At 48.7% G+C, this 12839-nt stretch overlaps 1 protein-coding gene across 9 annotated transcripts in view; it reads left to right on the plus strand.

The window, feature by feature from the left end:
* Positions 1-12839, plus strand: part of LOC143528594 (3',5'-cyclic-AMP phosphodiesterase 4D-like) — a 67164-nt gene that overhangs the window by 45975 nt on the left and 8350 nt on the right. For 5 of the 9 annotated variants that reach the window (XM_077024369.1, XM_077024372.1, XM_077024370.1 and 2 more), the window contains 14 exons: positions 1758-1946; positions 2313-2354; positions 4021-4057; positions 4208-4281; positions 4412-4461; positions 5030-5142; positions 8200-8293; positions 9216-9388; positions 9557-9655; positions 9795-9959; positions 10066-10165; positions 10457-10611; positions 10708-10830; positions 10930-11112. In XM_077024369.1, coding sequence (XP_076880484.1) covers positions 1758-1946; positions 2313-2354; positions 4021-4057; positions 4208-4281; positions 4412-4461; positions 5030-5142; positions 8200-8293; positions 9216-9388; positions 9557-9655; positions 9795-9959; positions 10066-10165; positions 10457-10611; positions 10708-10830; positions 10930-11112 — 1597 coding nt within the window. Of the gene's footprint in view, positions 1-1757; positions 1947-1988; positions 2036-2312; positions 2355-4020; positions 4058-4207; positions 4282-4411; positions 4462-5029; positions 5143-8199; positions 8294-9215; positions 9389-9556; positions 9656-9794; positions 9960-10065; positions 10166-10456; positions 10612-10707; positions 10831-10929; positions 11113-12839 lie in introns of those variants that run through there. The other 4 variants (XM_077024371.1, XM_077024374.1, XM_077024373.1 and 1 more) reach the window with 2 other exon arrangements.

Genomic DNA, 12839 nt, shown 5'->3' on the forward strand with positions numbered 1-12839 from the left:
CGCTAGTGTTAATGGTGTTGGTCCTCGCTAGTGTTAATGGCGTTGGTCCTCGCTAGTGTTAATGGCGTTGGTCCTCGCTAGTGTTAATGGTGTTGGTCCTCGCTAGTGTTAATGGTGTTGGTCCTCGCTAGTGTTAATGGCGTTGGTCCTCGCTAGTGTTAATGGCGTTGGTCCTCGCTAGTGTTAATGGCGTTGGTCCTCGCTAGTGTTAATGGTGTTGGTCCTCGCTAGTGTTAATGGTGTTGGTCCTCGCTAGTGTTAATGGTGTTGGTCCTCGCTAGTGTTAATGGCGTTGGTCCTCGCTAGTGTTAAGGGCGTTGGTCCTCGCTAGTGTTAATGGCGTTGGTCCTCGCTAGTGTTAATGGCGTTGGTCCTCGCTAGTGTTAATGGTGTTGGTCCTCGCTAGTGTTAATGGCGTTGGTCCTCGCTAGTGTTAATGGTGTTGGTCCTCGCTAGTGTTAATGGTGTTGGTCCTCGCTAGTGTTAATGGCGTTGGTCCTCGCTAGTGTTAATGGCGTTGGTCCTCGCTAGTGTTAATGGCGTTGGTCCTGGTTGCCATTAATGGCTTTGGTCCTCGCTGGCGTTAATGGCAGTTTGGAAAGTTGCACCGTACCCTGTGCTGTGAAGCGACACAGCAGGCCATGGTACGAATGTCTAAGGCATTAACCTAAACCAGCTGTAATTTATATAGCACATTGTACTTTTTCTGTATAAAAATCTGTCTAAAAAGCCTGTATTACATCAGCAAATAAGGGCTTTTATTTGTGTAGTTTGTTTTGTCTTGTTTTAGAAGTAAATAGTGAAAAGTGAATTGAGAGCAACACCACGAACTAACCTCAGAAGTATTCAAACAGCTCAGGGCAGCTGCTACAGACAGCAGTGCACTTAAACTGAACGCAGCTATTAGAAACAATACACTCAAATGGAATGGCGCTATAAAAAATGATAATACAACTGTACTGATATGGTTACTCTTTTTTTTTTTGTATTTAACACAACATACGGTAAGGGATAAATATAGGAGCAGCTATTTGACCAACAGCTGCATGCATGTTGTACATGGGGGGGGGGGGGGGGGGGGGGTTCTGACACTTAGTGCTGCCACCAGGTTTGAAGCGTGCTTCACCTGAGAGACTGTAACCAGCCCCCACCCACCCACCCCCCTCCGGCTGCTCTGCACTCTATTTATAAGCCTGCATAGTCTGGCCATGTGACGTCCACAGAGGCTCTGTATGGTACCCCCCCACCCTGTGTGTGAATAGGCCCCCTCAGACTGGACTGGAGAAACTCCCCCCCCCCATATACCCCCTCCATCCCATTACAGAGAGCCTCCGCTAGGTGTTTCTACACAGGTGTAATCACCGACGCTCCAACTGCTGGACCTCCAGAGAGCTCAAGATAGATCTGTGGTACAGTAACTTTAATTCTAGTGGAGCACGGGCCTAGAAACACCACTTCCCGCCCTGCTGTGTGATGTACTGTATGTTGCACTGCAAATACAGAATCTTTCAACCCGATATAAGAGAGATATAAATACAGCATGACACTTCACAATAAAATGGCAGTACACGTCATTTTGATGTGCTGAGAATTCATTAAGATAATGACGTATGCTGATGTTTCTTCATTGGTGATTACTTATTTTCTGTGTAGTACAGTATATATTTGAAGAGTTTGGGGTCTAACTGTTTCTCTCTCTCTCTCTCTCTCTCTCTCTCTCTCTCTCTCTCTCTCTCTCTCTCTCTCTGTCATGGCAGTTTCGATGTGGAGAATGGCCTGGCAGGGGGGCGCCCGCTGGACGCCCAGGTCAGCCCCGGCTCAGGCCTGGTGCTGCAGGCCAACTACCCCCACAGCCAGCGCCGCGAGTCTTTCCTGTACCGCTCCGACTCGGACTTCGACCTCTCACCCAAGGCCATGTCCCGCAACACCTCCACCACCAGCGAGCTGTGAGTGAGCCCACGGCTGGTAGTGATCCCAGGCCAAAAACTGCAAACCACAGCGATCTTTATACAGCAGAGAAAGTTTTCAGTGATAAGTAATAACAAATTCTTCAATATGCTGTGATGGTTTTAAGACACAGAATCCAAATAGATTTCAGTTAAGAAAAAGATTTTTCTGTAATTTTAATGAAATGTATGATTGTGTATGGCCATATGTAGTTTTACCTACATTTTTTGGGACATACATAACTGCTGGGTTTATCATCTTTCTGGTTCCCTCTCCTCCTTGGTGATGCTGTGTTGAAGTCCGTTTTACCCAAGCGATCCAGCTAGACTCTCCTTGTGTTTTTGTTTTGTTTTGTTTTTTTAAAGGGAAGAGGGCTTGAAACAGTGGGAAGTTAGTTGCCTGCCTCGGTGAGATAAGCATGTGGCAACTTCATTTTATCCATTAACAAACTCCACAAAATGTGTGTTTCCTATTCACTGACATCCCATACCGTCACCCAGCCCCACTTACACAGCCACGCCCACTTACACACTCAGCCCTACTTACACAGCCACGCCCACTCCCACAGCCACGCCCACTCCCACACCGGGACCCAGTCACCCATTCCAATACTCAGACACCCTCACTCCCACACACCTTTCCCACCATATCCCTAAACCTGTATGGTTGGATCCTGGTCTATACAGGTTTGTGTGATGGGTTACGGCAGTGGTTCCCAAAGTGGGGGGCGCGCCCCCTAGGTGGGGCGCGGAGCTATTGCAGGGGGGGCGCGGAGCTTGAAAGTAAAACGTGCACATGTGTCAATATTAGGGATGCACCGATTCCGATATTAATATCTGAAAAAATTCTAGATCGGGTATCGGGGACAATGTGACCGATCCATAAAAACAGATCTATTCACTCTAATTCTATGCTTGTATTGCTTGCTTTTCGGAGTTAGTTCAACCCTAATACTCGCGCTGGTGGTATTCCACTTAGTCCGTTTATTTGCTGGTTGACCAAAATAAACCTGGGCTCCAGCAATACTTCACTGTTCATACATGAACTGGTGAGTTGTCCAAAGCTCATTTAATGCGTTACTTACAGAAATAAATTAAAGAGTAGTGGTCTGACTCGGTCTACGGCGGAAAGCTAAAAAAACAATATTCCATACGCACGCTCAACTCGCTCCCTTAAAGAGACAGTACACATATTTCTGGCCGTTACATGCTTTGTGCTCTGCGTGATGTCTGCGCTTGCAAACTAGCCGCATATGTATTGCTGTTTCTCTTATTTCATCTCCTTATTTATTTTAAATTACATTTAGAATTCTTGAACCATTTAAAATGTTTCTTGCAGTTAATTTTTTTCATGTTTGACCAAAGTTGTGAACCTATTGTTTTTGTAAGTTTTCAACACATCCCTAGTCAATATGGGGGGGGGGGGGGGGGGGGGTATGGGGGGGGGGGGGGCGCAAAAATATTCTCATCTACTAAAGGGGGGCACGGCAGAAAAAGTTTGGGAACCACTGGGTTACGGGATGCATGCACACTGATTCCACCCTTTAGTCATAAGAGAGCTTCCTATGTTGATGGTCCACACCAATATGAGGCAAACACTTCAGTTTACCAGCATGATGGTCAAGTTATACATAAGTAGAAAAAAAAGTAACTCATAAAGTCATTCATATTATTAAAGCAATGGATACTAGTCAGTTGATCATGGAAGGCTGTACGTACCACTCAAGTCTTGTAAACTGAAGTGGTCTGTTTTGGTGGCCAGGTACCTCACCACTCTCTCTGAACTCTGCAGTTGGCTCAGTTAGTCTGGCTATGGCGTGACTGCATTACCATAGAGCCTGTGGGTGTGGATGCTGTGTTGTGGTTCCATGGGGGTCCGATTCAGCCACTGTACAGCTCCCCATCTGGAACCATATTTACCTCAACCAAAGAACCCTGAGCAACCTGTAATGAGAAACAGGACTAGTGATCCTGTAATGAGAAACAGGACTAGTGATCCTGTAATGAGAAACAGGACTAGTGATCCTGTGAACCTGAGGAGCTTTGACACAGTTTTGTTCCCCTCTCATTTCAGACATGGAGAAGACATGATCGTAACTCCATTTGCGCAGGTGAGTGAATTTCTCCTCCAATAACTCTGCTCTGTTTTACCATCCCTGTAGCTGTAGATGATCACTTATCATCCCATAGGCCTTCCACCACTCCCAAAGAGCCATAGCAAAAACCCCATGTGTGTAAGATGCTGACATGGTCTCTCTCAGGTCCTGGCCAGCCTGCGTACAGTACGGAGCAACTTCGCCGCGTTGACCCATCTGCAGGACCGTGCCGGCAACAAGTAAGAGAATTGTGGGAGATGGTGACATGGAAAGAATGTTGGAGACTAGCGCACCAGCGATGGCTCAGACCTCAGCGCTGAACCTCACCCTCCTCACCCTCCTCTTCCTCCTCTTCCTCCTCTCTTGCAGGCGCTCGTCAGGCAGCAACCCGCCCTCCATGTGCAAGACAGGATTGACAGGTGTGTTCCATACGGGCTCTGGCTGTCACGTGGGAGATTGGGCTAATTCTGTTGGGGTTGGGAGTCTTGAGTAAAATTTCGCAAACGCGTGAACTGTATGTAGCGCAGTTCTGCGCTGCCAGAGCTCACCAAACGGAGCCAGGGTTCCAGCCTGTAAGGCTACAGCCTGCAAAAGCAGCAACATGAAAGCCTGCAAGGCAGGAGCCTGCAAAGGCAAGAGGTTGCCATGGCGAGTCAAGATGAGTTCTTTATGAGTATTGTTGTGTTTTTATCTTGGCAGTCAAAACATTTAATAATCAAAACATCAGTAAGAAGAGCATGCACACACACTGAGCACAGGGCATATGCAGTGTGAACACAGCACCATGCCCAACGTTTGTAAAATACAAAAGAGTTTTAATGTTGTCCATATTAAATAATCTAATAATCTAAAAGTATGTTTTTATTTACCATTTTATTTTTAAAATATCACTAATGGACTCTCTCAGGAGATGTGGGTGTAGCCATGCCAGAAGAATGTGTGGAAGAAGCTATAGCATTGAGTGTTGTGTCACTTGTCTCTCCGCAGATGAGACGTACCAGAAGCTGGCGATGGAGACCCTGGAGGAGCTGGACTGGTGTCTGGACCAGCTGGAGACCCTGCAGACCAGACACTCGGTCAGCGAGATGGCCTCCAATAAGGTATATCACTTCCCCATTGACCCTCCTACCTCAGTGTGTACTGTACAAAAACAGTGCTCACTTCATCTCTCTTGTTCTTGTATTTTCTTGTTTTGTTTTATGGCAGGCGGTCAAATATTACCAAATAAACCACTGTGCAAATTCCCACATTTTTGTTGTTGTTGTTGTTGTTGTTGATGAGCCTGAAATGATCATGCGCAAAACAGGGTTTTTTGGGTTTTTTTTATTTATTTGTTTGTTTCAAGCGTCTCTATTTCTGGAAGGACCACATTTGCATACAGTGTACTTGTGACCCTCCCCCACCCTTACATGAACATGTAGAGACTTATAGGCTCACACACACACACACACACACACACACACACACACACACACACACACACCGACACACCCAGAGCGTCTGCCCAGACGCATGCTGCTAAATCTGAATGAGCACAGTGGTGCGCTTCTGATGTCACGCGAGACCTCCACCGAGCTTAGTGCCCGGCGCTCTGATTGGCTGCCCTGTGACTCCATTGCCGCACGGGCTTGTTGTGATGAAGTGCTTGGCTCCCGAAACCCACTTTACACAAACATACGTGCGGTGAACCGGCGAGGGGCGGGGCAGAAAATGACGCGATGCTAAAAATAGACATGATGATCTGCTGCGTGTGTGTCCCAAATCCCACAGAAATGTGTCGGAGCACGCTGAGTCCATCTGAGGTCAATTAAGAACAAATTGAACCATTACAAGGAGATTTAATTTATTTTGCCTTTAAGATTTCTCCACGAGTTGCAGTTGTTTGCTAGCGCTTTAAAAAATATTTTCTTAAGGTGCTGAAGTGAAATCTTAAAGTGATAAAAATAAAAAATGGAACATAATTTATCTTCATTTCTCACACCTAACATGCCTTATAAAATCCTCCATTTTCCTCCTGTTTCTTTGATTCACTCTCCTGGTGACTTCTGAATGGAGCCGCTGCTTAATTCACATTTTATCCTCCTGCCCATTTAATACACAGAGCGCGCACACACACACACACACACACACACACACACATTCAGGCTTCTCCAGCCCCACGTGTGCACACACACACACACACACACACACACACCTCCCTCCACGCTCGCTGGACCAATCAGATGTTCCGGTTGGGCTCAGCCTCTGTTGTCAGGAGCAGCTGATTGGCTGCTGTCCAGTGTGCTGCACGAGCAGGGGGAGGGGCCAGGGGCTAGACGTAATCTGCATAGTGTCATCCCCCCCAAATTTTACACACCCTGCAGGGTGACAGCAGCCAGCGCTGCTGCACTTTGCCTCGCGGGAAGACGCAGACGCCGTCCCTCCGCGCTACGGTCCGCTCGTGCGATCGGCACACGCTCTTCCGCCGGCCTGCTCCTGCTCTAACTAGTCTTCGCTCTCACTATGGTGAGACTTCGGGGAGTGACCCTGGAGGACCTTACTGAGCAAACCTGAGCTCTGCCCCGCGGCTGCGTCTCACTATGGGCTGGCGCGTGCCGGGACGCCAAAGGCAGACCCTTTGGACGCTGCTCCCACGTCCCCTCCGGTAAGTGCAACAGAGGCTGCAAGCTTCACGCTCACGCCACCCACCGCGAGCACACGCTCACGCCAGGGGTGTAAAGATCACTCCGTTTGAACCAGCACTTTTGAACCCGCGTGTTTCCATGCGTCTTCCGTGTTGCGTGCAAATGTGTGGAAAGAGCTCAGGACACAGTGGACCTGGAGCAGGACACAGTGGACCTGGAGCAGGACACAGTGGACCTGGCGCAGGACACAGGACCACTCAACAAGTGGAGTATCAGTGCCTTGCAGAAACTGAGCAAATTGCAGAGGATACTGTAGATTTAGATGTATGTATGTATTTTTCTAGTATATATCATATATGACAGATTTTGATTATATGAAATGTGTGTGTGTGTGTGTGTGTGTGTGTGTGTGTGTGTGTGTGTGTGTGTGTGAGTGTGAACATGCATGCAGTCATCTGCGTGGTGCCCTCAGTTGTATGGCATCCCTATCATAGACATATTTCTGATTACATAACAGCTTCTGCAAAGATGATGGAGGTTCATTAATTGATCAGGCATTCCTCTCAGAGGCCCGTGAAGTCTAAGTGAGGGGTCCTTCCTCCTTACACGGCCAGCTCTGTATACAAGCAGGCACCATGGCAACCGGAGAACCCTCAGCCGCGTGCGCGTCACTCCGTCTCCTTTGATGTCATACTCTCCGCCGTCTCTTTTGTGAAACGATGTGACAACTACGACCCGGACACGTGGACACATGAACGCACGGACACACGGACACGTGGACACACGGACACGCGGACACACGGACACACGGACACGTGGACACGCCTCGCTGTCGGAAATGTGAATGTGAGCTTACACGCCGTAGCTCCCTCGTCCTGCACTGAAGAATTTATGAGCGTGTGAATTTATGAACACTGAGGCTGAGGCGTGTGCCCTTGAGCACGGCTGGTCCTGGACCTGTGTGAGGCGTGTGCCCTTGAGCACGGCGTGTGGAGCCAGGCTGGTCCAGGACCTGTGTGAGGTGTGTGCCCTTGAGCACGGCTGGTCCAGGACCTGTGTGAGGCGTGTGCCCTTGAGCATGGCGTGTGGAGCCAGGCTGGTCCAGGACCTGTGTGCCTGGTGACAGGGTTGGCGAGTAGAGCCTCTGTCCGGCTCTGTCCCAGCCCGTTCTCAACCCACATACTGCAAAACCAGGTCTAAGAGCACGAGAAGCCACGTGTTGAAAGTGCACAATGTTGAACTGGACTCAGGGTGGAAGTTCTTTGGTAAAACACATTACTGTTGGTATACTGGCAATGTGCACCTGTGTTCTACAGCACAGAAAATGGTCACAAGAGCTTCACAAGGTGGTAGAAGTTGGCTGAGGTGTCATTGTATTGGGACGTGTGTGTAATCCTAAGAGGTGTATGCTTTGACTGTTTTTTTGCACCTCATTCAAAGTGTTATTGCTTCTGATTATGTCTGTGATAGCCAAATTATCCATGAGCAGATTGCCACAAACCCGTCACCATGAATCATATGTTCTGTGTGCAGTTTAAGAGAATGCTGAACCGAGAGCTCACACAGCTGTCAGAGACCAGCCGCTCAGGAAACCAAGTGTCGGAGTTCATAGCAAACACATTTTTAGGTGAGTCTCAACATGACTTGCACCTGAGGTCTGACTGTGATGCTTGTTACCAGGGAGACTGACACGTTATGACAAACCTTAAACACATTATGAAAACACATACAATGATAATATTAAGCAAAATTATATTAATAGGAATGTAGACAGAATAAGAATGAAAGTGGAGGTCACGTGCATTAATTTAGCTCCAATAAAATTATCCTAAGAGTCAATATCTGCTGCTCATATAGTGTCTTTTGCATGTGTGTGTGTGTGTGTGTGTGTGTGTGTGTGTGTGTGTGTGTGTGTGTGTGTGTGTGTGTGTGTGTGTGTGTGTTTGCACACAAGAGCTTGTGCAATCATGTATGCAGTGCTTCCTGAGTGTGTAAAATTCCTGTTTAATTGCGTACGATCTTGCTAGCCGTGTAGCAGCGTATACTGTAGCATGGAGCTGTGAGTCTAGCACAACAGAAGGAATGTTTTCAAAGGATGGACACATTCCTTGACACACTGTTGTTGCCATGGGGACTGTAATGTTGCTTTCGGACTGCGCGTGCGTGTTATTTAATATTGTGATGCAAAGGAGACACATGGAGAGACCAACATCTGCACAGCCTAACAAACACTATAACGATGTCAATGGAATATCTGAACCTCAAATAGTGGAATATTTGAAGAGTATTGGCTGGATGTTGTAACTATGGTGCTGGGACACAGGAAGAGGAAGTTGAAGGAGCCTGGTGAGAGGTGCTTTACTACTGTGTTGCTGTCTGCTCATGACCTCCTGCCACCTCAGCTGGCATTCTGGGAAAATACTGACCCATCAGTCGAGGGCTGCTCATCCTCGTTCCAACACGTGTGTGTGTGTGTGTGTGTGTGTGTGTGTGCGTGTGTGTGCGTGTGTGTGTGTGTGTGTGTGTGTGTGTGTGTGTGCGCCCTACAGAGAAGCAGCACGATGTGGAGATCTTGTCCCCGCCGCCCAAGGACAAGGAGAAGAAGAGGAGGCCCATGTCCCAGATCAGCGGCGTGAAGAAGCTCACCCACAGCCCCAGCGTGGCCCCCAGCTGCATCCCGCGTTTCGGGGTCAGCACGGAGCACGAGAGCCTGCTGGCCAAGGTGAGTCCACAGCCCTCGTCCCCCACACGCTCCAGCCTCCTAGGACCACAGCCAGGCTAAGAATGAGTCCAGTTCTCCATTGAGAAGATCTCATAAGGTTTAATTACACGCAGTTAGGATGTACACTTAGGGAAGGTTTTGTTTGATCTCAAGCATTTCTGCCTCCAGGAAGTTGAGGACATTAATCGATGGGGTATCGATGTCTTTAAGATTGCTGAGTGTTCAGGAAACCGGCCCCTGACGGTGATCATGTACACCATTTTTCAGGTACACGAGTTCAGTGATCATCTCCTTCCCTTTTGTCTTATCCTTCATTCCCATCTCCTTCATCAGCTGTAAAGTTTTCCGGGGTATGGCCGGTTTTTGTCTTTCTGGTGAACAATGCACACTGTCACTTCTCATCTAGGAACGAGACTTGCTGAAGAGCTTCAAAATCCCACCAGACACGTTCATCACCTTCATGATGACCCTGGAAGACCACTATCACGCCGACGTAGCCTACCACAACAACATCCACGCTGCTGACGTGGTGCAGTCCACCCACGTGCTGCTCTCCTCACCAGCGTTGGAGGTTCCTCACTGATCTTCTCAACGCAAACCAGAAGGGGTGGAGCTTTGGGCACATGAATAACAACCACACGATAATGTGTTTGTGTTTGTATTTCTCTTCTCTCCAGGCTGTCTTCACTGATCTTGAGATCATGGCGGCTCTGTTTGCCAGTGCCATTCATGATGTAGATCACCCTGGAGTCTCCAACCAGTTCCTGATTAACACTAGTAGGTTTATTTGTGATAATTTCACATGGGGGGGAGGCAAACACTCTAGTGTAAGTGTAAATTTTAAGTGTAAAGTCATGCAGTGTAAATTGTATAAACCACATGAAGTTGGAGAGCAGGTTCAGTTGGACTGCTGGTCCCACTTTTTGGTGCTCAGTCAGTGATTTCTTGCTTTATAATCACTGCATTGGTTCTAAAGCAAAAAGAATAGAAAAGGTCTGGATGAATGACACATTAAACACATCCACCGGCGTTTAAAAGATAAACGTTCACTGCCCCTTTCCTGGACAGACTCAGAGCTGGCTCTAATGTACAACGACTCCTCCGTACTGGAGAACCACCACCTGGCTGTGGGCTTCAAGCTGCTTCAGGAGGAGAACTGTGATATCTTCCAGTACCTGAATAAGAAGCAGCGGCAGTCGCTGCGCAAGATGGTGATTGACATGGTGAGATGCTGAGATGATTTGGTTTGCATGATCCTAACCTTGATGTAAGCTGCTTACCAACTGGTTACCGACTGGTTGCTGACTGTTTGAATGCAGGTCCTAGCGACAGACATGTCCAAACACATGAATTTCCTGGCAGACCTGAAGACCATGGTGGAGACCAAGAAAGTGACCAGTCTCGGAGTGTTGTTGCTGGACAACTACTCGGACAGGATACAGGTCTCGGATCTGTGAATGCGGCTTTATGTTTGGTGATGTGGCTTCCTTCCGTTTGTTCTCACTTGTGTGTACACCTGCCTTGTCGTCTTCCGTCTTCAGGTTCTGCAGAACATGGTCCATTGTGCTGACCTCAGTAACCCCACCAAGCCCCTGGAGATCTACCGGCAGTGGACCAACCGTATAATGGTGGAGTACTTCACGCAGGGTGACCGCGAGCGAGACAGGGGGATGGAGATCAGCCCCATGTGTGACAAACACACCGCCTCTGTAGAGAAGACTCAGGTCTCAAACACACCGCCTCTGTAGAGAAGACTCAGGTCTCAAACACACCGCCTCTGTAGAGAAGACTCAGGTCTCAAACACACCGCCTCTGTGGAGAAGACTCAGGTCTCAAACACACCGCCTCTGTAGAGAAGACTCAGGTCTCAAACACACCGCCTCTGTAGAGAAGACTCAGGTCTCAAACACACCGCCTCTGTAGAGAAGACTCAGGTCTCAAACACACCGCCTCTGTAGAGAAGACTCAGGTCTCAAACACACCGCCTCTGTAGAGAAGACTCAGGTCTCAAACACACCGCCTCTGTAGAGAAGACTCAGGTCTCAAACACACCGCCTCTGTAGAGAAGACTCAGGTCTCAAACACACCGCCTCTGTAGAGAAGACTCAGGTCTCAAACACACCGCCTCTGTAGAGAAGACTCAGGTCTCAAACACACCGCCTCTGTAGAGAAGACTCAGGTCTCAAACACACCGCCTCTGTAGAGAAGACTCAGGTCTCAAACACACCGCCTCTGTAGAGAAGACTCAGGTCTCAAACACACCGCCTCTGTAGAGAAGACTCAGGTCTCAAACACACCGCCTCTGTAGAGAAGACTCAGGTCTCAAACACACCGCCTCTGTAGAGAAGACTCAGGTCTCAAACACACCGCCTCTGTAGAGAAGACTCAGGTCTCAAACACACCGCCTCTGTAGAGAAGACTCAGGTCTCAAACACACCGCCTCTGTAGAGAAGACTCAGGTCTCAAACACACCGCCTCTGTAGAGAAGACTCAGGTCTCAAACACACCGCCTCTGTAGAGAAGACTCAGGTCTCAAACACACCGCCTCTGTAGAGAAGACTCAGGTCTCAAACACACCGCCTCTGTAGAGAAGACTCAGGTCTCAAACACACCGCCTCTGTAGAGAAGACTCAGGTCTCAAACACACCGCCTCTGTAGAGAAGACTCAGGTCTCAAACACACCGCCTCTGTAGAGAAGACTCAGGTCTCAAACACACCGCCTCTGTAGAGAAGACTCAGGTCTCAAACACACCGCCTCTGTAGAGAAGACTCAGGTCTCAAACACACCGCCTCTGTAGAGAAGACTCAGGTCTCAAACACACCGCCTCTGTAGAGAAGACTCAGGTCTCAAACACACCGCCTCTGTAGAGAAGACTCAGGTCTCAAACACACCGCCTCTGTAGAGAAGACTCAGGTCTCAAACACACCGCCTCTGTAGAGAAGACTCAGGTCTCAAACACACCGCCTCTGTAGAGAAGACTCAGGTCTCAAACACACCGCCTCTGTAGAGAAGACTCAGGTCTCAAACACACCGCCTCTGTAGAGAAGACTCAGGTCTCAAACACACCGCCTCTGTAGAGAAGACTCAGGTCTCAAACACACCGCCTCTGTAGAGAAGACTCAGGTCTCAAACACACCGCCTCTGTAGAGAAGACTCAGGTCTCAAACACACCGCCTCTGTAGAGAAGACTCAGGTCTCAAACACACCGCCTCTGTAGAGAAGACTCAGGTCTCAAACACACCGCCTCTGTGGAGAAGACTCAGGTCTCAAACACACCGCCTCTGTGGAGAAGACTCAGGTCTCAAACACACCGCCTCTGTAGAGAAGACTCAGGTCTCAAACACACCGCCTCTGTAGAGAAGACTCAGGTCTCAAACACACCGCCTCTGTGGAGAAGACTCAGGTCTCAAACACACCGCCTCTGTAGAGAAGACTCAGGTCTCAAACACA

The sequence above is a fragment of the Brachyhypopomus gauderio genome, chromosome 12 (genome assembly GCF_052324685.1).
Source record: "Brachyhypopomus gauderio isolate BG-103 chromosome 12, BGAUD_0.2, whole genome shotgun sequence".
Lineage (NCBI taxonomy): Eukaryota > Metazoa > Chordata > Actinopteri > Gymnotiformes > Hypopomidae > Brachyhypopomus > Brachyhypopomus gauderio.